The 24,013-nt window shown below is 40.5% G+C and overlaps 1 protein-coding gene across 7 annotated transcripts in view; it reads left to right on the top strand.

The window, feature by feature from the left end:
• Positions 1-888: 888 nt before the first annotated feature.
• The window catches only part of sema4d (sema domain, immunoglobulin domain (Ig), transmembrane domain (TM) and short cytoplasmic domain, (semaphorin) 4D), a 36,905-nt gene continuing 13,780 nt past the window's right edge, over positions 889-24,013 (top strand). Inside the window, exons 1-3 of one of the 7 annotated variants that reach the window (XM_053854779.1) lie at positions 967-1,011; positions 12,799-12,903; positions 17,302-17,360. Coding sequence is in view for 2 of the 7 variants with exons in the window: in XM_053854776.1 (XP_053710751.1) it covers positions 12,866-12,903 (38 nt within the window). In the remaining 5 variants the exon portion in view is untranslated. Of the gene's footprint in view, positions 1,012-3,504; positions 3,650-8,921; positions 9,746-12,798; positions 12,904-17,301; positions 17,361-22,465; positions 22,592-24,013 lie in introns of those variants that run through there. The other 6 variants (XM_053854781.1, XM_053854780.1, XM_053854776.1 and 3 more) reach the window with 6 other exon arrangements.

Here is a 24,013-nt window from a genome sequence, read left to right as displayed (position 1 = left end):
TTAACTTTAAAAGTAATTTTCCGGTATAAAAATGTACAATTTAGGTGTCCAAAGAGATATAAAATGACATATTTTACATTCCTTTATGAAATCTACATTCTTTAAGTTTAACTACATATCAATATATTTGAAAAAGATTTGCTACTTGCATGTTCTTGTTTTAATAAAGTCAATATTTATATATCATCCTTATATATAAGCCTGACCTATTGATAAACAATACATAGGCAATGAGTCAAATATAATTATTACTTAACTTTATTTTCACATCAAAGATTCTCAAAGTGGGACACACTATTTATAAGATCCTAATGGGTCCAAATCAATGATAAGTAATCACTTAATAATTCAAGTTCATGTTTCCCTACTTATGCATCTTGTTGAATAATAAAGTAAATATTAAAATATATTTGTATATTTTCTGTATGCAGCATTTAGTGAGTCTTTGTCTTCTTTCTTGAGGAGTGATATAATCTAATGTAAAGTGCAGCAACTATGAAAACATCTATAGATAATAACAAACGAGTGAAATCACTTATTTGATCATAGGCATATTAAAAGTAAAAGTCAACAACATGCTGAACTGAACTAGTGTCTTAAGTTCGGAGTAAATATCGGAGGCAAGTCTTTATTATCAGACGTTTTATGTTTGATGTGTTACATTTCTAAAGGATGTCAAAATTAAACGAATTGTGAGGATTTATCACGAATGATAATGTGCAATAAAAGGTTCATTAGAGTATAAAGCAAAGTGTGAGTTGTGAAATATATCACAAACAGATGAAGGAGTATGATCGTTCCCCTCGACGGCTCTCTCCTGCCCACCAGCAGCCCCGCAGCCCACCCCTCCTCCCCCGTCTGTTGATATCAGAGCCGGGGGAGGTTTGAATCAGTCTTGGGTCACAGCCGCCATGCTGAGCTAAGAGCAGGCAGGACTCAAAACTTTTTACTGCGCTGTTGCACCGACAGACACCTCCACACCACTTGGAACGAGAGGAACACGACCGCCCGGTGAGTTCGAAATTTACGCTCCCAGGCGGATTTGAATGAGCTTTGGTTAGCATCGGGTTGCGGAGTTATTTTCTCCTCCGTTTCTGAGCTTCGTCGCGGAGCTCCAGCCCAGTTGCACTTGTTGTGCAGCATCAGAACACCACCGGGATTTGGAAACAACCTCATACACTTCCACTTTGACTAGTTAAGAACATTAAATGTATTTCCACTGCTTCTTCGCGTGTCGGAATATGTAAAGATGGAATTGTCGCCTGACGCCTGTTCGGGAAACTTTTTTTGAATCGATTAAAAGCCCGGTTGCACTTTTTAAAGATGGCACTGCGGCAGCCGGGGGTCACAGTGAGGTCTCTGCTTTCAGCATGCATAAATCAGGAGTTCTCTCTCAGGGCAGCGGCAATGCAGCGCCATTGACAGCAACGAGGCTTAAAACCACATAGTTGCAGGTTTATTAACACACATTAATGTCAACATTCGATGAGATGTTTGGTCTAGTCCAGACGCCGGAGGCTCGCTGTGTCCACGCAGCTGCGGCCAATAAACCTTTCACCTGCGGCTCTCGAAGCTGGAGGGAGTAATGGCATGTTTTCGGGATGCTTTTCGTCCCCTTCTCTGCCCTCTGGCCCGGCCGACAGTCCACTTACTGCTTCGTGGCCATTGAAGCTATGCGATGTATCAAAGCTATGCTTTAATTTGGCATAGCTCGCATAGGAGAGTCAGAAAGCAGCCATACCGTTATGACCACTTGCTGATATGATGTAGGTCCCTGTTTGCTACCAAACTCTAGTGGGGAGCTCCTGCTTTGCGCTGCCTATAAATAGTGATGCATTGTGGTTAATTTGCTACAGGGTCATAGAGTGATGCACATGTTAACAGCAAAGAATGGCCCGGCTGGATCAAAGAGGAGTGACTCATAAATCAGATGGTCTTTGGCTAGATAACAGCTTACCACAGCGCTTGAACTATGGGGTGATGCCAAGCGTTTGTTAAAGTTGGCAAAAATATTCTGATTTCACTCGGAACTCTTAGCCAGAGATGTTATTACTTCAATCTTTTTTAAAGAATTGGACGTCCTCTAAGTAATGTTCCACTAAGTAAGAGGTAAGACTCACAAGTCTACTTTAGACCCTGTGACTAACCTCTCATCTTAATGCTTGAAATTAAGTGATTTATGCTGGACCTCTTTTTAAAATGTGTATTCATTTGCATCTCTGCCACACACATCAGATTTGGGTGTATTTGCGCTTATATAATGCTATTGATGCAGTTAATGTTGGTCTTACTAGGGACTTGTTGACAGTTATGTAATTTGAGTAGTCTTTTTGCTGATATAATTATTTATTTGTAAAAAAAATTGCCTTCAAATGTTTCTAAATTATTTAGATTATTGGCTACACTTAAGGTCAAGTATAACATTCTAGTCTTGGAGCCCGGATGTCTATTTAGAAGTGAAATTACTTTGCTTCTGATAGAGGTTTGGTGCATTTGAGAGTCAGCCATCATATCTTTCCTTTCACTCAACACAGACATATTTCTCAGAGGCTTATAGAAAACATTAACATTGTGTTTAAAGATGCTAAGTTCATCCTTTTCTCATATGGATTACTATACTTAAATTTATAAGGGCAATGTTTCCAGTTGTCTTTGCTGATCTCCTGAAATATTGTGTGCCAAATATGTTGATAATCATTTAGCGTTTTTGGTCCATGCTGTCAATTTTGGAATTTCCCCGAAGGGAGATCCACGAATAATGAATTGTAACCGAGCTGCATTTGGCAAAGCTTCCCCTTTTCACATTCCAGTCTATTCTAGAGAGTTTAAATTCCATATTCTTGTAAGAACAGGAAACGAATACAGAACGTACCACTGTCATAATGAAACCAAGGCCCTGTCCACACATCAAATCTGTACTAGTTCTGCGTTATGAAAGACTTTTGTCCACATGAACCCAAACTTTTTCTGTCATTGAACCGGTCCTCATGAAGACAGAACTCCGGTTTCATGTCTTTGCCTGTGCATCCAACAATTTCATAACATATGCCATAGCTCGATCTTGCCATTCTTTCATGTCAAAGCTTGTCACTTAACAGCAGGTGACCACAGAGTTGTGCTCAACTGCTAATAATATCTCAAAAATCTTCGGCAACTGCATCATTTTAAAGAGCTGCCAATGTTTGTTGCTAAAACCACGAAGTTGTGGAGATACCAGTTGAGAATTGTATGCCAAAGAAGCCAGTCACAACTTGTCTCATTAAGATTTACACAAATTATTCCCTTATGTGTAACGTTGTTTTCAATGGGTGCTGAAAACTGTAACTATTACAGTACCCTTATTTAAAAAATGGATATTGTGACCCAACTACACTGTCATAGTTTTAGAGACTGAAACATAGTTTTACTTGGTCGTACTTACGAGATTAGTGTTTGTCTTTGTGCTATGATTGATGCTACATGCAATTACTTTTTGTGATTTCAGGTATTTTAAATTACATTGCGCTTGAACTATGGGGTGATGCCAAGCGTTTGTTAAAGTTGGCAAAAATATTCTGATTTCACTCGGAACTCTTAGCCAGAGATGTTATTACTTCAATCTTTTTTAAAGAATTGGACGTCCTCTAAGTAATGTTCCACTAAGTAAGAGGTAAGACTCACAAGTCTACTTTAGACCCTGTGACTAACCTCTCATCTTAATGCTTGAAATTAAGTGATTTATGCTGGACCTCTTTTTAAAATGTGTATTCATTTGCATCTCTGCCACACACATCAGATTTGGGTGTATTTGCGCTTATATAATGCTATTGATGCAGTTAATGTTGGTCTTACTAGGGACTTGTTGACAGTTATGTAATTTGAGTAGTCTTTTTGCTGATATAATTATTTATTTGTAAAAAAAATTGCCTTCAAATGTTTCTAAATTATTTAGATTATTGGCTACACTTAAGGTCAAGTATAACTTTTTCTGTCATTGAACCGGTCCTCATGAAGACAGAACTCCGGTTTCATGTCTTTGCCTGTGCATCCAACAATTTCATAACATATGCCATAGCTCGATCTTGCCATTCTTTCATGTCAAAGCTTGTCACTTAACAGCAGGTGACCACAGAGTTGTGCTCAACTGCTAATAATATCTCAAAAATCTTCGGCAACTGCATCATTTTAAAGAGCTGCCAATGTTTGTTGCTAAAACCACGAAGTTGTGGAGATACCAGTTGAGAATTGTATGCCAAAGAAGCCAGTCACAACTTGTCTCATTAAGATTTACACAAATTATTCCCTTATGTGTAACGTTGTTTTCAATGGGTGCTGAAAACTGTAACTATTACAGTACCCTTATTTAAAAAATGGATATTGTGACCCAACTACACTGTCATAGTTTTAGAGACTGAAACATAGTTTTACTTGGTCGTACTTACGAGATTAGTGTTTGTCTTTGTGCTATGATTGATGCTACATGCAATTACTTTTTGTGATTTCAGGTATTTTAAATTACATTTTACCTCTATGTGTGATATGTATATATTTTTTGAACAACTAATAGTTTTGCTTCGGAGGGATGTCTCGCATAATTGTGTTGAGTTGCGTTACTAAAGGGTCACTTTGTAACATGCCGGCAGTTCAACCTTTACTAAATGCAGCTTTTGCCTTGTCGAAATCTGTTTCCGCTTCTTGGTTGGCGCAATTAGCCACCCAGCTCCTCCAGTAAGCTCACCCGCCATGACATTCCCATCCCTAGCAGCTTTAAAAAGTCATTCTTCTGCCTGGTTGAGTTTGATTCCACAGTTCCACGCCTGGGTCACGTCACACGCCCGGATCTTGTCAATGTGATGGCTCGACTGGCTCTGCATTGGAACTTAGGAGAGCCCGTCTCGTGTTTGCTAGACCCTCAGGGGCGTCCGAAGAACCAGCCAGAACAGGATATTACTTTGTGATCATTCACCAGTAACAGACAAATCATTAAGCCGCTGGCTCTGTGCCACGTTGCCTTTTTGTGAGTGCTTTCTGTCACTGACTTTCCCCCCAGTTTTGTGGTTTGACTAATGTGTTACTCATTTCGTTTTGCCGGCAGTGGAACTGCATACATGGTAACTAGAGGAAATCAACTGTGTTCACTAGCTACTGTTGACAGGTTTTTTTTCCATGTTTCGGTCTGTGGTCTGCCATCTCACATATATTGCAATTTTTAATATTACTCGTACTTGTCTTGTTTCATTCATTGCTGTCGTTCAGAAAAGTCTAGTTTCATTGCACGTGTGTGGTCATATTAATCAGAACCTTTTCATATCTCATGGTTTCCAAGTGCGAGAATACTAGGGAAAACTTTATAAAGTGGCACTTGCATTTGTTATGTAAACATGGCCTAAGGCCCTTCAACGGCAAGAAACGTTGTTGCCTAAACTACTATATCTGATCAGCCAGAGGGTTTATTTGAACGGTTACCAGCACAGATAATTATTGGCCCGATATTGTCATAAAACGTGTCACTATATGCAAATCATTTCATCACCCACCATTTTCAAACGTACAAATCAATTTTAAACATCCATTTTTTTTAAGCAGGTAATGCAGACCATATGGGAAAGGATATAGCTTTTGATGTTGTACTTGTGCCACGACTGTAGTGTTGCTGTAATACTCCAACAAATTAAGAAGACTGCACAAACGTATGTGCTCAATGTAAAATAAATACAATTTATTCCCTTTTCAATGAACAATGAACAGATCAAAACCACAATGTAAACTTTACTAACTAAATACTGGAAAGTTGCCTTATAACTGGTCAGACCGCTCCTCTTTACACCCAGTACATGTCCAGGGAATGAGTATCAGAGTCCAGGTGCACTATTGGCTGCGGTACTGTTGGGTCACCTCTGGACTTCAGCAACAGAACAGAACTGTTACTCTTAATTCCATTAGTATTGGTTTCGCCTGCGAATAGCTCTGGTTACCATTTGTTCGTTAGCCTCTTGGTAGTGCTCGAATTTGGCGTGGTGTTGCGAACTGCAAGTTGTCTTTTTCTTGACAGAGACATATTGCCAACAACCACCATCATGGCTGGCCGGCTCTTATGTCTGCAGCTGCAGGTCTACTCTGCAGGCAGGGCAGCAGCATCACACATTGTGGGATTTTCAGGAGAAATTCCTGCTTTGTTTTGTCATTTTAACATTGTGATAAAATTTTAAGGAGAAATGACACTTCTCATCATGTAAAAGTAAAATGAGTGTCTTATTTAAATAAATAATAATAATTCTTTAAAAAAAACGCGTATATTTGTCGTTTGACGTCATAAATAGCCCTATTGGCACCGATAAATCGGCTTTCTGATCGATCGGTGCAGCCCTAATACTCTCTAGTGGGCCGGTATTGTTGTGAAGTGGTGACATTTGGGGAGGAATTGTGACGTCACCATTTTCAAAAATATCCCCCTTGGCTGTCCACACGGATCCAGCATTTTCAAATGTCATTTCTCAAAAATGTTATCCATCTACATATATTCACAGAAAAGTCCTCTTTGTTATTCAAAACAGCCTGAATCTCCAACACCCTATGTAATGCTTTTAAACCACGCAATTTTACAAGTGTAAACCAACCAGCACATCTTCTTTCAAATTAAGTCTGCCTCGATTGATACCTTATATAGCAAGTTGATGTTGTTCATTTGCTAGAATTCTTTCCTGAATTGTGACTGTACCCTGAATACTACACATACTAATTCTTATTTATCGTATCTTTTTTGATCCATGACACTCAATTTCTTGACGGTTGAGTCAGACTGTGTCCTTTCGCTTGCAGATTCAGTGGAAGCACAGGATTCGCATGTGCTAAATTTGATTACACTGAGCACACTTGCTTGTTTCACCACACTCAAGCACGCAACGCTTCCTTTGAGACCCCTTTTCACAGACAATTATCAATTTAACATTGGTGGGAAACTCGGTCAGGAACTCTCGGCCTGAAAAAGAGCTTTGTTCTGCACTTGAACTTTGGACAGGAATGGCACTTGTTTTTGGTTTCTCAAGTTTTGGCTGTATTCAGTCCCAGTTTTTGTGGCAGCTGTCCAGTGTTCCTTAAAGAAGCGTGTGTAAGAAACTGAGCTCAACTACACATTCAACATGGGCATGGACAAATGTTGGGTAGTGGATGGATGTGCAGGGGACCATTCCCAATACTCTGATGTGAAGGATCCTTTTCATTGCTAATGTTGCACTGTGAGGTCGCCTCTATCCTGCTGTGCTTAAATACCGAGTGTGAACACTGGAGCCCATGCTGTGGTGGAGTCACTGTAGAAGGTGTCGACTTTGACACTGACCCATGCAGCCTTATTGTCCCCCATCGCTCATTCGCAATCTCATTATCGGACTTATTCAGTGGTCTGTGCTCCAATTTTAAATAAGACCCCAAGACACACAAATATTAATGATGTGCAATAAAAGCACTGGGCCTTTCCATGAATCTATTAGATACTGTATTTTAAGGAAACAAGACTGGACACATTGATGAATGACTTGCTTGAACCTCTTTGTTTTAGCCCTAGGGGAGTAGAAGGTTAGCGGTCAGAGGTCAGGGTGTCTGATGTTGGAGGTGTGCTGCAGTGGCTCTCTGAAGCTGACGTCTGGGTTAAACCCCCCTTCCTTTTTTTATTCAAATGCATACAAACAACACCCCCTCGCCACACCCAGGTACCCTAGACACCCTCAGGCCGGAATAATTCTTGACTGGCAACAAGGGTCTACAGCTGACTGTCTAGCAAAAGCACACTGGGGCATGCGGCACTTACATGTGCGCTTGTCCATGAATAATACATTGGTGCATTCCAGAAATGTCTCAGCAAAAATGTCTGACAATGGAATCAACATTTCATGAAGGCAATGTTTCATTTTATGTTCTGTTACTGTTTATTCTTTATTTTCATTTTTGTCAAGTAGGTCAATATGTTGGTTCCTCTATCCTTTGGTTGAATTGTTTTGATTGATGATGGGTAGTAGAAAATAAAATAAATAAATAAATGAAAAATATATTAACAGGCTTTCATATCAGTTTAATTTATCCTTGATGCTGGAAGTCATGCCTTGTTTGTTTTCCACCTTCCGTCTAATCTCTGTCTACTGTACTGCCTTCACAGGATGCCCAACCATCGGTGTACAAACTACTCAACGTTTGATTTGTATTTGTCTTTTTTGCTAAAGTGTGCTCATATTGTGCAGTGATCGCCCCTGAGCTGATCTGAGCAGAAGAGCTGATTTGGTGCTTACACCCAGGTAGAGAGGACCCAAGAGGTCACAGCACCACCTCTTCTCACAACATTATTCAATAACTTGGTTCACTCCGTAAGTTGTTAGGACTAACCACAGCAGCTGAAGTCCAAAGCGATGTAATATTTACATGAATATTTAATAAGAAAAACAAACATTCACTGTGGTTTCAAATTAAGACCTTTTATTTTTTCTGAAGGAGAGGGGCTGAATGGAGACTACTTGTATGTACTTGAGGTTCAACTGTAGATGTTAGCCCACGGTTTGTGGCCCATAGTTTCGGACCCACATCAGACAACCCTGCAATAGGCACTGGCATTTATCCACACTGGCTTTAGACATAGACACATGTTGGTTGAAGCTGGACAGTGGATTGGACAATGCCAACTGGGGGCGGGCTTTCAGTGGTTGAGACACAACAGTAGCCAGATGTGCCAGTGGTATCTACTGCAGAATCCCCGGTTCATTAGGGGTGATTGACCCATGCAAGGCGGATCGAATGGTTCAGTAGTTTGCCATGTTCATTACAAGTATTTACTCATCTGAATGATGATTTGTACCCTTTCTGTTGTTTACACCCCTTGATGACTGGCCAAAAGTGATGAAATGCTTTGGTTTTGAAAAGGCTTCTCGTACCATGAGCCAGTACCAAGTGTGCAGTACATGCAGCACATTCTGTCATGAGGTCAGATATCAGTGTTTACGCGGCTGAGCGGAGACTTTTCTCTGTACCTCCAGCATTCATCCTTAGCTTACTCAGCATCAAGTGTCTCAAGGTGATAGTCTGTTAAAATCTTGCGTCACAGAGATGTCAGCAGATTTTAATCTTATGTTTTGATGGGAAGCAAATTTTTACTGTTTACATATCAAGAATGCAGTTTTGATTCTCGACATTGTGTGTTGATTGCCCGCGGCCACCAACTGTCTCTGCTGTACACCTTTGTGTTTGTGTATTTGACCGCACCTCAGGCTGAGCAGGAGGTGGCAGCAGCTGGACCTGGAGCTCCTATTCATGCCGATAAGGAAAGAAAAAAGGCATCTCCTTAACAATAGACACACTCCCACAAATGCACACTACACCAACCTCAGACCCCTTCCCCCCTTTTCCTCTTTTCTCACTCGTCACCCCAACTTCCCTCCTCCCCCTTGCCAGCAATGGTATATCAACACTTTACGGAGGCGCGATGCCTGCACTGCTGCTGTCTTCAGGCAAGAAGCATTTGGCTGCGGTATGAAGGGTGAAATGGACGACTTCAGCTGACATTTATTGAAGGCAGACAGGGCATTCGTGCAAGAGCTGCTTGTAGATGCTCACGTGTGTAAGAGAGAGGGAGAATTAGGGAGAGTCAATGGAGTCTCGATCGACCACTCACGCTGGATGACCAGATTTTCCATTGCTGTCAGGCAGAATACGTGCTGTTGTCCGAGTGACAACACCCTGAGTGGAATATTCCTCCTGCCCAGCGTTGGTCTCTCTCATCCTGCAGGTGCGTTCCAGTCACGATGGTGCGATCGCAACTGAAAGCAGCTTGTGAGACCTGTCAGTCGGCATCGATGCAGATGCTGTCAACGTCTTTCTGTTGATCTGAAAATAAAAGGAGACAATATTGATGCAGCAGCAGCCTTGTTTTGTGCTGCATCAAGCGTGTTCTGTGAGGTTAATAATTTATTGTTTGGGTTGCCGGATGATGCTGAAAAGTGACTGGTTCTTTGCTGTGGATCTGGGAGCGTACCCTCATGGCATTTTACGCCGTGGTCAAGTCATATTTTTCTTGTTATTGGATGTATCAAGATGATTGGAATTGCTCTCTGTTTTTCAAATGTGTGCATGCCATGACCTGGGAGAGCAAAACATCCTACATGGCCATGTCAATGAACAGTAAGTCTAACTGCCTTCTGGTATTCAACAGCTGGCTGGACTCTCCATGCTATCATCTCATAGTTTGGGAAAAAAAAAATTGTCAGATTTAGTATTTAGATTGGTATGGGCCCGCCACTGTCTGTTGTCTGCCTCGTGCTATGACCATGAACAGAATTTTAAAGCTTGTTACAGGAGTCTACCATTCACACTTCGTATCAGGTTGTACTGGTCAGCACCGCTTTCTGAGTCAAACGTTCTTGTCAGAAAACAGATATTAATCTTGGGTACATAAATGGATCTCCACCATTATTGAAGATGGGTTGATATGTCATCTATACAGTTTATATTTAACTAATATTTTTCCTCAGGTGGAAAGTCAAGCACAGTTGAATGTTGAATTACTTCATCGAGCCCTGTGATAGAGTTCTGTGGTTTATAGCACTTAAAGGTTGTCCGCTTGACACAAAGCGACTCTTTATCACTAGTGCTGAACAGTTGAAACTTTTTTTCATCTGCTCTCGCTCATGTGACTTTTTTTAAACCACCACATACTGACCAAATGTTGTCTTGTGACTGTGGAAGGGGATGTTTGCTGGTTTCAAAATTGCATCTTACAATGGTTCAGTAATTCTGCTTCAGCTTGAGGATTAGGGGAATTTGACTGTTGGTTAGTACAGTTTTTGCTCTTTGTATCTGCCTCTCAAAACCCAAATTGTGAAATGACTGAATTGTGCACACTTTCAGTTACCATCAATTTTATACTGTTGAAATTATTTGTAATTTACAAAGCCAAACAAACTATTTCCTTCATTTTGGTTATTCTTGCTAATCTTTCTAGTGTTTTTTGCAGAGCCGAAGAATAAATGCTGGGGTGATTTAAACAGAAGCAACAGAAATACATTAGCTTGTTGAGCATTGACAGACACCTTGAAAGCCCACGTGCTGTCTCCATGGCTGCAGGCTGTCTGACTTACAGGCTGATGGACTTGGGTGTGGCTCCGAGAGACCGTCGCTACTGGCTGTCTGATTCTCTGATGTACCTCATTTGTCTGAACCAGCAATTTTTTTGTGTTAAAAATTGTCACTGGTTCAGAAAGAGTAATATTTAGAATAATATTATTAAAACACAAGTCAGAAGTCGTAGAACAGTCCTGCACTGTGAGGCTGTGGTGTTAATGCTGTTGAGTCTTTTGGATTGCTGCAATTTGGCCTGTTAGAAGTTGGTCATGAGATAAGTCCCTCAGCTGATTCTCTGCCTACACAGCCTTTTAAGCGGAAGACATGTGATCTCACCATGTTTGCTGGATTCAGAGGGATTCTTCATGGTGTATATTTTTGATCTCTTGAGATTCTGATGAAATAACCTGGTTACTACAAAACCCGTCTTATGAACCTCAATCACAAATGGAGCTCGTGTTACCAGGCGCCACTGCGTGGGTGGCATGATGAAAATTATTTTTAAACTCATAATCCTCCAAATTAAATTTTCGTTTGAACATATTTCTGTGTCAAACGTTTCGGCAACTGCGTGAATTAAATCATCATGTATCTACCCATCAACTTCAACAATCCTGCTTTGCAGGTCCTAATCTGTGTCTATGTCTCTGGCAGGCTATTGTACATAATAGCCTGGAATCTATGACCACAGCTCCTGTCATAATCCTTTAAAGGCAGATAAGCTGCGGGGTTAACGCCAGGTTTTTGGATATTGCTCAGAGGATTCAGGATTTGCTTGGTCTCATCTCATCGCAATTTCACTGCTGGAATTCTAGCTAAGAACATCTGCTACAAGTTATATTATTGGTAACTGTCAAATACCCTATATTGACAAAAGCATTTTATGTTTTGGGGCGACAACTGGCAGCTCTGGCTCATCTCATTCAAGTTATACACAATGCATTCTTCTGGATTCTCACTGTTGGCTCGCTAGCTGCAGGATTACTTTGTGCTCCCTTTATGCTAGCTAGCTGGCTGCTTGGCTGCATTGGTAACCATGGTTACTGCACCCCAGTAAGTTTAAGTGACCTTGTTAGGATAATTGTGAGTCACTGAAGCAAGGATGCATAATTAGACAGTTTGTGGCTGTTTTCCTCGAATTGTTGCATACATCCTTTGCTCATGATCATTTGTCCCAATGTGCCCCCAAACTTTCCACAACAAGTAGTCTGAGTTTACTTGGTAACCACATTTTTTTTTGTCATTTATGAGGTGTTTTCAGTGTTTTGGTGACATTTCTACAGTGAGATTTTTGCACTGTATTATGTGAGGTAACAAACGTTTCTTGTTTTAATTGAAAGTGTTGTAGGCATGTTGAGAACATATGAGTTGAAGTCCATTCAAAAATAATTAAAAAAAATAATGAAATAATATATTTAATAATAATAATATATTTGGTAAGACTAAATTATTTTAGTTGTCAACTTAAATATTTTGTACAAACTTCATTTCTATTTTTATACATTATTTTTATGTGTGGATTACTTATTTTTTGATCAGTACTTTTAATAAGATGGAGAGAGGTCAATTGGGGATATTAAATTTTAGCCATCTAGGTGCTGTATTCTATTAAATACTGACACAGTCTTATCCGTATGAGACTCTTTATAACTTCATTCTAATAACTGTTTTTGTTGGCTGCACATGTGAGAAACTAATATTCTACTTAATCTGTCTTTCTAGAATCCCTTGGGACATTGTGCAAAAGAACTGTTTCTGTTCAAGCAAGGGGAATCCAAAAGAAGTTTTAATGAACCAGTATACGCTAACTGACGCCATGACGGACAAGTAAGTGGTTTATATTTTAGCTGTCATTTTTGGGTCTCATTTGCTGCCGATGAAGTATGATCATGCTCTGCACAATTTGAGTTAAAGTGTACTTGTGAGCAGAGAGCCTGCAGTAGAGCAGTCCAGAGTAACGGGAGCTTGTGGGGGGTTGGTCTGAAGATGGTCAGTGTCACCCCTGAAGATGTATGACATTCGCATCTAGGCAGATTTGCATTTTTTCTGCTGCATTTGCCTTACTTCTTGTACAAAACAGTCCATTGAAGGATTTTCCTTTGCTTCTGGTTAGTAATCTCATTTTATTGTACTTCCTTTTTGTGTGGGCTGTCCGGCTGTTTCTTTTCGCTTTTTGTGTTTCTTTTGTCAACTTGGCTTTTGTCTCTCTTTCCAAGTGTGTCTTGAGTTTAGTAGAAGACGGAGGATTCGGGTCTAGTAAGCAAAAAAAAAAAAATCTGCCCGAGTTCTTAATAAGCAGTATTAGCGGTGGAGTCCAGTCAGCTGAAAAGGATAGGCAGAAACAGAACAAGAGGCCAAATGAGGGCAGCCCTATTGTGTGTCTCAGTAAAGTAAATGGAAATTGCGTTGACACAAGTTTGGCCATTGTCAAAACCGAAAATAATTATCCTATTTAGCAGTGGTTTGGGTGTGGAGTGTATTGTGAAAAAACTCAAGAGTTACCAACAACTTTGACTGCATTCTTTGCTTATAACTTGGCAGCTTGTAAAGAAACCTGCTGGTCTTGCTTACCCTTAAGATGGTGCATATCGAATGATTGGAATTTTAGAAACATTTTTGCTAGAAGGAACTTGGTAAACATTCCAGATTATGATGTTTGTGCTCCAACAGACTCATTCCACAAATGTGAGTTGTGGTTTGTTTAGTTGAATCTTATCAATCAAGGAAGATGTTACGCGGTGGTTCTTCAGTGCAAGTCTAGTGTTTTGAGCATCAAAAGCAATGATTATATATGCTTTAAATTGTGAGACTGTCACTCAATATTCTTGTGTGCCAAATATTTCATAAGGGTAGAACCTGATTTAGAATTTGTTAGCAAGCGTTCCTGGATAAGATCCATCTGACATGAGGGAGTATTTAAGTTGGTGATGATGTTGTTGATGAGCTGTCCCATCGGATGAAAAGTAACCAGGCAACGGGTAAGAGTGAAAAGAGGGGGAGGGCAGTGGTTTATTGTGGAGCTCTAGCATGGTCAATGTTGGGTGATTGTTTGTCGGTTGGAGAATGATAAATGTTGTGCCAAAAGGGATGTGAGGGGAAAAGTTGGAGGACGTGGCCCTGATGCTGAAGGCAAACAAAGACTCCCTCAACATGCGGCTACTTAAGATTCACACAATAGTCTGAGAGATGCCTTCTTATGTTCCAACAAGCGCACAAATGCTTCGTTATGCTCTGGAGTTAGCCCCCATGCAAACATTTACACATAGTGGGTATCCATCCACATTCCTGTTTAGATATTTGCATTCCAGTTGGATTCCCAGGAACAAGCCAGGCTGTGGACGCAACATTTGGAACTCATGGCACTACAAACCACCTGCGCTGTCCATGCAGGGCTGGCAAACGCTACGCTGGTCATATCAGTTCAGGAGTTGAGAAATGGCTATGTTTTCATTTTTGTTATCTAGCATCCTGACATTTTTCTGACCATAATTCTGTAGATTTATGCTTCACCTGCTTTTGTTGTGTTTTAATCCACTGACTGATTTCTCTTACCGCTAGTTTTTGTGGTACTTTGTCAGTTGTAGCGATTTCCAATTCATGTAATGTCAAAATGAATGCTTTGCTCTAGTGATTGATCCGTCAAGGCTGAAACTGGATGCAGATGGGGGTCGCTCAGGAGCCCACCCGATACCATGTTTGCCCTGGACTGAGGTGCTGAAGTAGGACTACTCGTACTTTTGTTTGTGGCTGAAGAGTCTTCAATTCAATCTCCCCTCATTCAAGTCCACTCATCATTAAGAAGTTCAGTCCTCTGACATGTCCACTTCCTCTCCAGACGGTGGTGTCAGCAAGGGCAAGGTGCGGGTCACAGTCGTGAGGCCTGACTCCACGCCAGGATGTTTTGAATTAAGACAAGCGAAGGCGTTTTGTCATTGGGATTTGAGGGTGCAGAGTAAAAATCTCTATCAGCTGTCAGTGGGTTTTGTGTGAATCAGGGTATACAAGTCAAAGTGCTTCCGAAGGATGTCGAAGGGGATGTAACCTTCGACCTGGGCTACATCAATCTTGCGCTACTGTCATCTGCACCCTGAGCTTGATGTCAAAGTGGGGGAGAGACTAGGGACCCGTTGTGTTGTCTTTTTTTGTTGTCCGCAAACCTGTTTTTTTTTTTTTTTGTCATTGGTTTTACTCTGTGTGTGTGGTGGTGAGAATTAGTGACTGGACAATGGACGTGTCTGGACAAAGAAGGCCAGACAGATATGTAAACATGAAGCTGGACTTTTGGAGTAGCAACATGCCCTGCAAGTGTACAGTTCCTGACCTTGATATCTGTTGCCCACTCGTCCCTCTAATGGACATGTGACGATGTCTAGGCCTGCCTTTCATAAATTAATACATCTCATATTTTTAAAAAATGCATGCAAACACACTGTTTCATTTTCCCAGTCATCTTAGTAACAACAGTGACTCATGAAAATGCTGAACATCGGTTACGTATAATGACATAGAAAAGTCTTGAATTTGAGGAGTTTCAATGGACTCCTGTTCAATTACCAGCACGTGCTTGTGGACTGGTCTATCATCCCTACTTAAAATTATTTATTAACATTGTAATAATCATGTTTATATTATTGTTTTACACTGAGGTGTAGGGGATCTCTATATTCCAGTCGAGCTTACACGACAACACAAACGCTAATGAATAGGTATGTTTAGGTTCAGTTTGTTTGCCTTTGTTTCACATGACTACACTGTTTAAGACTTTGCGCTGTGATACAGTCATTAGTAGCCCTATGAAAAAATGTGACCATTTCTGTAGCACTGGTGAAGTGAGCAATGGTCAAGGCCAAGTATGTAAACCCATGTTTTTCCACTCAAACAGATTTGGCTCGCAAGAGACTGTGGGAATAAAGCTGGTGTACTTGTGCAAGGAGAATGAATTCAGGCCAGTCGTGAGCTTTTTCTTCTCACTCAGGGAGCCAGTCTAAGGGAACAGACTGGAAAGTTTTCTGAATAGCAGCCCAACCATCTGTCACAAGAAGGTTGCCACTTCAACTCTTTTTTTTTTTTTTTTTTTTTTTTTTTTTTTTTTTGAAAGAAACTAAACTTCTTATTGTATACAGTATGGTATTTTGCCAATGTTAAATAGTTAATATTTCACAATAAATCAAACATATTCCAGGGGTTGTAGGTCAAAGTCTTATGTCGACCTGCTTTTATTCCAGGTCAGTTGTCTTCAAGGAGAGAACAGGTCGAACAAGCAATATCCATTAACTAGAGTAGCCTGGACCCTGTGTTAATGGAAGGTATGAATTTAAGTGTCCAGAACAGATCACATTTAACCAAAGCACTAAAATCATAAAAAGCCACACCACAGTGATCAATCCAACACTGTAAAAGTTTGTCACTGTCTATTGCAGCAAATATAGTTGATCAAAAATACAATTTTCTCTGTTGACCAAGTTCGTGACATAATATTCGGTAATGCTTGCATGTTGGTACGGAGTATCGTCTCTTGTGACTTTCAGCTCTGGCAGCACCGACTCACTGACTCACCTGAACTGGTCAGCTGGTGACCGAACGGGAGCGGTTCAACAAAAGCGGATATGATTTTTACTTTCTCACCCATGTGTTAACCGTTTCCTCTATATTTTATGTCTTTGTTGTCCAACGTGTCAAATATTAAGCTCTCTAAGTGATTCTAACACAAGGCGATGTTTCACTTGGTGTTCTTGTTATAGAGGTTGTTAAAGAGCTACAGCACGTTTTGTGGCTTGTCTTCTCTCAGAACATGTCGATATAAAACTGATGTGAACCAGTGTTTAGGGGAACATAATTCAGTGCGGTATTTGTATGTAACATTAACAATAAAGGAAATGGTGCGAGTTCTCAGCAGCAGACATTGGAGGAAATGACTGTGGGGGAGCAGACCTCATGTTCCGGTGCTGGTTTTGGGTCATGGTTTGTTATTCAACTGTTCAAAAATATTTTGTCCTTGACTATAAAAGGTCATCACGAGGAGTTCTATGCAGAACAAACGTTGGGTCATTCAGTTGACACAGTTCACATGATCGACTTTTGTTCGTGCCTTTTTTGTAAGTGTTGCGACATGTCTACATTTTATCTGTTTTGTTTCTGAGAACTAACAAACCATTTCCTTCCCCCCATACATGCTCACAGCTTAACTGCCATGTCTGATCTGTCTGTCTTCTCCCCCTTCACCAGCTTGAGGATTTTATAGTTGTCTCCAGAGGAAGAGCGGCGCGTCTTGTAAGGAGCCACAGGTCAGAAACTCTACTCCTATCTCATCCCCCTGTTTGCTGTGCAAACCATTACTCATCTCCTCCTGGGTTTCGCAGGCTTCAACGCGATGCTGCATGCTTTTCCTAATCTTCTTCTGGCCAAAGACCACCCTGAGGCTTTTCCCTTCTTTTTTATATCCCGCATGACCACACCTCTGCAGTGTGCCTTTGATTTTTATTGTTTCATTATGGTGATTTGGGGTCAAACGCTTTATATTCCAATCAGGTTACTTTCTTTTGTGTCACTTGTATTTCATCAGATGGTGCTCAATGTCGACATACTTCATGTGCTTGTTTTACATGTGTCTTATACTATTCACCTCCTAAATCAGCTGCTGCTTTCCTTTATTCAGGTTTGGTCTTTTCACACACATGTGTATATATATATATATATATATATATATATATATATATATATATATATATATATATATATATATGAACAATGTAATGTGATTAATCATTTGGAAAAAATGTACATAATTGACATAAGTCTTTCCCAATTTTAAATGTCTGAGCGTGTGTTACACAGAACAGTAGTGTGTGTCAGATTATTAAGTGAATGATGAACAAGCGCCGTAAACCCACTTGAACCCATTGAATTTTGTGAAGCTTCAAATTTTGCTGCTTTCGAGTTGATCATATTGCATTACTTGATAGAGCAGTATAAGCCATGGGACACTGCATTCTTTGAAAACAAAAAGGCCAAAAGATACAGTGACATTCGAACTTGTTACTGTTCAGTTATCTTATATCTCTTCTCCTTCAACGAAGTAGACATCATGACAGATTCCTATCACAGATTGTAAGCCATTTTGAGCATTTTGTCTTGTTTGTTTGACCTGTGTTGGTGTACAGTTCCTAATTGACCTTTTTTTGGCATAATTTTATTTTATTTTTCGGGAGTTTCTAGATAAATCTATCACATTCTACATACATCAGCCTGTGTCAAAACAATTATTCATTTGTGTTCACAGTTTAGTGCGTGTTTGTTTATTTAGTTCGCCATTTAGTTTTAAATAATGAGGTAAACGCGTTCCAATGCATGTATAATATATCACAGACTTGGTGGAATGGGATAATTTCCTATGCCACTCCTGATGGTCTCTCACGGTGGTTTCCTGAGGTTGATGGGTTGAGTTTCCAGGATCGGTTCCGACCAACCAGTCGTAAGTCATATTGGACGTAAGTCGATTACCATTCAAAATAGCCGACGTGAAGGTTATAGGTACTACTGTAGTGTTAGATGGCTGTGTGAGAGTGAGATGCTGGGATACTGTGCTGCCATAACTGTCGTATGCAATGCTGGGCTGCTACGTGCTGAGGTGCCAGACATTGAATTAAAAAAAAAAAAGAATCTGCTGGCTGTGGTCTTAAGTACGGGTGGACGTAAGTCGAGCAGGCCGTAAGTCGGATGTTACTTGTATTGTGAGGTGTCACCAGCCCTCTTATGGATCGGATCACATGCTGTTGTTTGAACACAATTGTGAACACTTTGGTCGAGCATGAATGTCCTTGATGTAAATGCACAGGAGGCAAAATTGAAGGAATGCCCTGCAGATCGAAATAACAGTCTGCATTATATACAGAAATTCTTCATAAACCATGTATTGAATACAATGCAGGTTCTTTGACTTGATAGACTAACCTTACGATGTTGATCACTTGATCGAGTAGTTTTTGCTTTCACAAGCGAAGAAATATGATTTATATTTGAGGTATTATGTCCTATTATGAGCGTTTTGTGGACAATACAAAAAAAGCTGATTTTGTTGCCGCAGTTGTTAATAAAACCTTGTCACTTTTAGTTAGAGTAAATGTGAACGTCGATGGTTTCGCTGCTGGACTACAGAGGCACATTCAGGAGGGGAACACCACACTGAAATCCTTGTTCCTCCACTTGGACAACTTCACTCAAATGTTTATATGGATTTTTTTCCCCCAGATTTTTCAGACCCATGTGACTCAGGGAGGGCGTGTTGTTTTTAAAGTTTGCCATCAGTAGACTAAATATACTCTTTACTGGACCTGACCCCTCATTTGCCTTTGCTGTGGGCACTTTAGATTGACATACCCGCTCAGCGCGGCCCCTCCAACTAGTAATTACTGACGAGGGCTTCCAGTTTACTTCCCCGTATGGTGTTGCCTTCACACAAACTCTCTTCCTCAGCTAAAAGATTTTGGCTTTCAATGACGGAACAATCACTTCTTAATCCTCCAGAATTGGTTTGTTAACAGCTGCTGTCTCCTCCAAAATAAATGGCCACTGTCACCCCATTCAGTCCAAGCTGTACTTGGATTAATTTTAATATTTTAGTACTTGTTCCTAATCCAAAATCTGGCTTTTTAAAAGGTTAACATCTCTGCATCTGTCAGTGGGCTTTCCGTGACTGCGCTATGATATGATATGTTGCGGAGTGCACTTGATTTTTCTCCATGTGACCGACACTTGGCGCTCCACAGGAGGTCGCGCAGCTGTTGAGAGGGTTTATGGTGACTTAATGTTAACATGATGCAGCTTTATTACAGAGGGTTTAGTCTGCGCCACTTTAATCTGACGTCTATTTACTGTCCATCACAGATGTTTTCTGCTGCGATTGCTAAATTATGTTACTTTAAAAATTCCCTCATGAATAGACCAAGCAGGGCATTTGCCATCTTCTACGTGGATGCTTGAAAAAATATATCTGTTCATGTGTTAATACATCTGTTAATGTCTACCTAAGAGGAAAATGGATATCGTCAAAGTAATGCTTTGTGTTGCACTTGATTCTCTCGAACACTGGATATAACAGCTGTACTAAAAGGACACGGTAAAGCAAACCTTAGCAAATGAACCCACCCAAAAATGATGTTTTTCGTGATGGTGAGCTTTTTTTGGCTGGGCCACCAGCCCCCAAAATGTCTGTGCACACAGCAACTCAATGCTTTTCCTCTGTCAATGTAGTACCATTACATCTACTGTGACAAAGTAATAACCTATCAGCTGGAGTATCGGCATCTGAATTCACTATTAGAATAATGATGCGTTGCAAATTGAGTGTAAAAATGTTGTAATGCGTAATCTAATTCAGGAGTCGCCAACCTTTTTGCAACTGCAAGCTACTCCAAGGACCCTGTGTAACCCCAAGTGCTACCGTCAGTTTGGAATGCACTTCTGAAATAACTTTACAATTGTAATCGCGTTATAACCATAGTTAACTTGCAATTTCCAAAATGTTAAACACAAGAGTGGCGTATTATGTTTTCCTCATGCAAACTTTTGTTTACTACAACAACCCAACATAAGATACTAAAGTGTTTTAGAAAGTGTTCTTTAGAATAACCTTTGAGACACTGAATGCTTAATAACACAACATTCAAAAGCACAACATTGTAACAGTGACTGTGTCAGCCCTGCTTGAATCCAACTTCCATCGTGGGAACCTTCATCATCACTGTGCAAATACACATGAGACTCTGATGGTAACTCAATCTCAGCGACAGTAACTACAAATAACTTTAGCCTTGTCACAAGAGCCACCTGGCATGACTTTAAAACTAAATTTGCCATTAAAAAGACGTCCCCCTTTACCTCCACCCGTGTCGCTGCTGCTCTGCTTCCTGATCTGTCTGCCGTGTACTACAGGAGAGTCGGAGGGTGATTCAAAATGTACATGTGGAGAAGCAGGTCGTCATCCAAACACGTGCATATTAAGATTCACAAAAGATGTTTTTAATGTGTTAACCTGACAGCCATGAATGTATATTATTATACATTGATATAAATGATGTTCCCCAAGACACTCATATTATAATCACATTTGTTCTACACAATGACGTGGCAAAAAAAGGAAAAACAATAACAAAAATAATAAAGTGGTCAAGTTAAGTTGGTAGATTTTATGTGTGTGTGCCCCTAAAAATCCATATCACCCGTGTTGTTTAATCCTCAGGAAAATTTCAATGACCTTGTTGCGTGTCAGCACTGTGGTGGATAAAGTGTCAGACTGAAAAACGGAAGTAAGGTTGCTAGCTGACTTGTAATGTCCAACCCTCTTACATCAGTGTCACTCCACTGTCTGAAAACAACATGGGGAACGTTGATGCTAAAGTTATGTCCCGTGAGTCGTCTTGTCCCAGAGGATGTTATTATAAGTAAGTCTAACGACCACTTTTATTATCCTCCCTTCCAATTTTGTCATACGTTTAACCCTCCTCTATTCTCCACAAGAACATCTGTTGTCACTCCACTCACCAGCACTCTGGTCACACCCTATGTGCAATGGAAAGCATTAAGGCAAAACCGAAATAGTGAAGAACTTTGCTCAACTTTGCTCCATGTTGACAGCCATCTTAAATTTAAACACTTCCCAGCCCACATAACATTGTACCCAATGTACTCATTATGTTACATTTACTGATATAGAATATTTCACTATTTTATTTTATTTTTTCTATTCTCTAACTTGTTGAGGGAAATTTAAAGTGGCATGGGTGTGAGAAGAAAAATGTCATATGCATTCTAGAACACTAAATCATTGCACAAGCTGTAGTGCTCTAATCCCACAGGGTATCATACAGAGGAGACACATTTTGTCTGACCTTAAAAATTCAGAGCGATTGCCAGTATGGTTGCCAAAGATGTCATTACTGATTGCTGAACATTGGATGCATGAACCTCATTGGTTCCCTTCCCTTTCTGGTCTCCATGATTCTTCATCCCTCTGTCTCTCAACCCAGCTTTTCGTGGGTTTTCCCCATCTAATCAAGTACACTGTGTCATCAGAGATCAAGAATCAAAAATATTCTTCCCCCTTGAAACACGCTTGGTCATAGGTGGAAACTGTACTCCTGGTTAGAAATTCTTGTGGTGATTATGAATCAGCAAACCATGGCGACCACAAAGACCTCACCCAGGAGTTATAATCCCATTATTTATTATAGCTACAAAAGAAAGTTGCCATCCGTATATATATATATATATATATATATATATATATATATATATATATATATCTATACACACACACACACACTCATTTTGTTCCCTGGTCATCTCTGATAAACCTATTCTTCTCCTTTCTGTCCTCACTGGGCTGCATGCCAGCTTGTGTGCCCACTGAACAGTGTGGTGCTGGGAACCCCAAGGCCCCAAGCAGGTGTCAACCTCCCGGTCCAGCCAAAGCAGCTGAGAAGGGAACACAAAGGGCTCAAAGAAACCTGCCAGCATGGTAACCACCTTAAAAAATCCCCTGCCAGTGTGGTTACTGCTCTAAATCTCTCAGCAGCACCGGGTTACTGCCAAAGTGCTCTTTCTGTGACTGTATCAGTGCTTCTGAAAGGGGGTTTAAGCTTTTTTTAAATCATTGCCCTAAATGGAGCTCATGCCGAATGGAGAAATTGATAGTTGCCAACCACCGAGTGCTGCACTCGAAGACATGGATGGTCTTGTTTTCAGGATTTATCTATGTTAGCAGACAATTATTCAGTTTCGTGTTCATTCACGTGTGCCTCTTTCGCCTAACAGTTGCTCACCTGACTGCTTTATGGGCGGTCCTAACAGCATGTTTTCAGATCTTAACAGACTGTGATCTTTGGAAGTGCCTCACAGAAAGCCAGTCCTGGAATTTCGATTGGCAAGACTGTGGAAGAAACTTGGATGGAGGAGGAGATGAGATGCTGTCCCTCATTCCCTGTCCTCTTTTCTTTCTTTCCATCTGTGTGTCCATTGTTCCGGACTCTACAGTGATAATGTGGAGGAGGAGTTGAGTGGAGGCTACCCTCATCTTCAGTGAACAATAGGTCCTTGTGCATTTGACCCCTCTGAGCTGACTAGAGTCCACAGCCAGTCACACTGTAATGGATTTCCAACTTAGCCTGATTTAGTTGGAGGAAACCCTGGCGAACAGTAACGTGGAAGGTCACACCCAAAGCACTGCTCATTTCGTAATAAGAAGTAATCAATAATCAATTTACTGCCCCTCTCATTTCATCCAAACAGATTGAGTTTTATTGATTGTGTGTGATGTACTATATATATTTACCTCCTGGCTCTACCAGATAGATCATTCTAAGTAGAACAAATCCAAACTGTGCTAGTAGGTCATGATTGAGTGGTTTATGTGTTAAATACTTTAGATTTTTCCCTGCTGGGTCATTAATTAAATATTTAGTTGGAATTAATGGTGGATAAATGACATTCCAATTGCTTAATCTGCAATACAAATAAGATATTGAACCCAGAGGTTGAGGCGAGACCTCTACCAGGCTGTAACAGATGGCAGCACGTCACTCCAGTGTTGGCTTCTCTGCACTGGCTCCCCGTCCACTTCAGAATTGATTTTAAGATTTTTACTGATAACTTTGAATCCTGTCTTGGCCTGGCCCCTGACTACATTTTAGAACTGCTGACCTACGAGCCAACCAGGATCCTCAGATCCTTAGGTTGGTCTCTGCTTGTTGTCCTCGAGCCAGAAGAGATCCGAAACACAATGTGTACCGCCACATTTCAATCTCAACTGTTGTAGGCTTGCATTATCCTCCTTACATTTCCTTAGTTCTTGCTCACTGTGGGCCTTGCTGTCCACATTTGTGGTCACGGATTCACTGTTTTGCCTGTAAATCATTCTATAAAGTGTTACATAAATTAAGCT

Source organism: Synchiropus splendidus, chromosome 1 (assembly GCF_027744825.2).
Source record: "Synchiropus splendidus isolate RoL2022-P1 chromosome 1, RoL_Sspl_1.0, whole genome shotgun sequence".
In the NCBI taxonomy this organism is placed as follows: domain Eukaryota; kingdom Metazoa; phylum Chordata; class Actinopteri; order Syngnathiformes; family Callionymidae; genus Synchiropus; species Synchiropus splendidus.
This window is presented reverse-complemented; position numbering and strand designations above follow the sequence as displayed.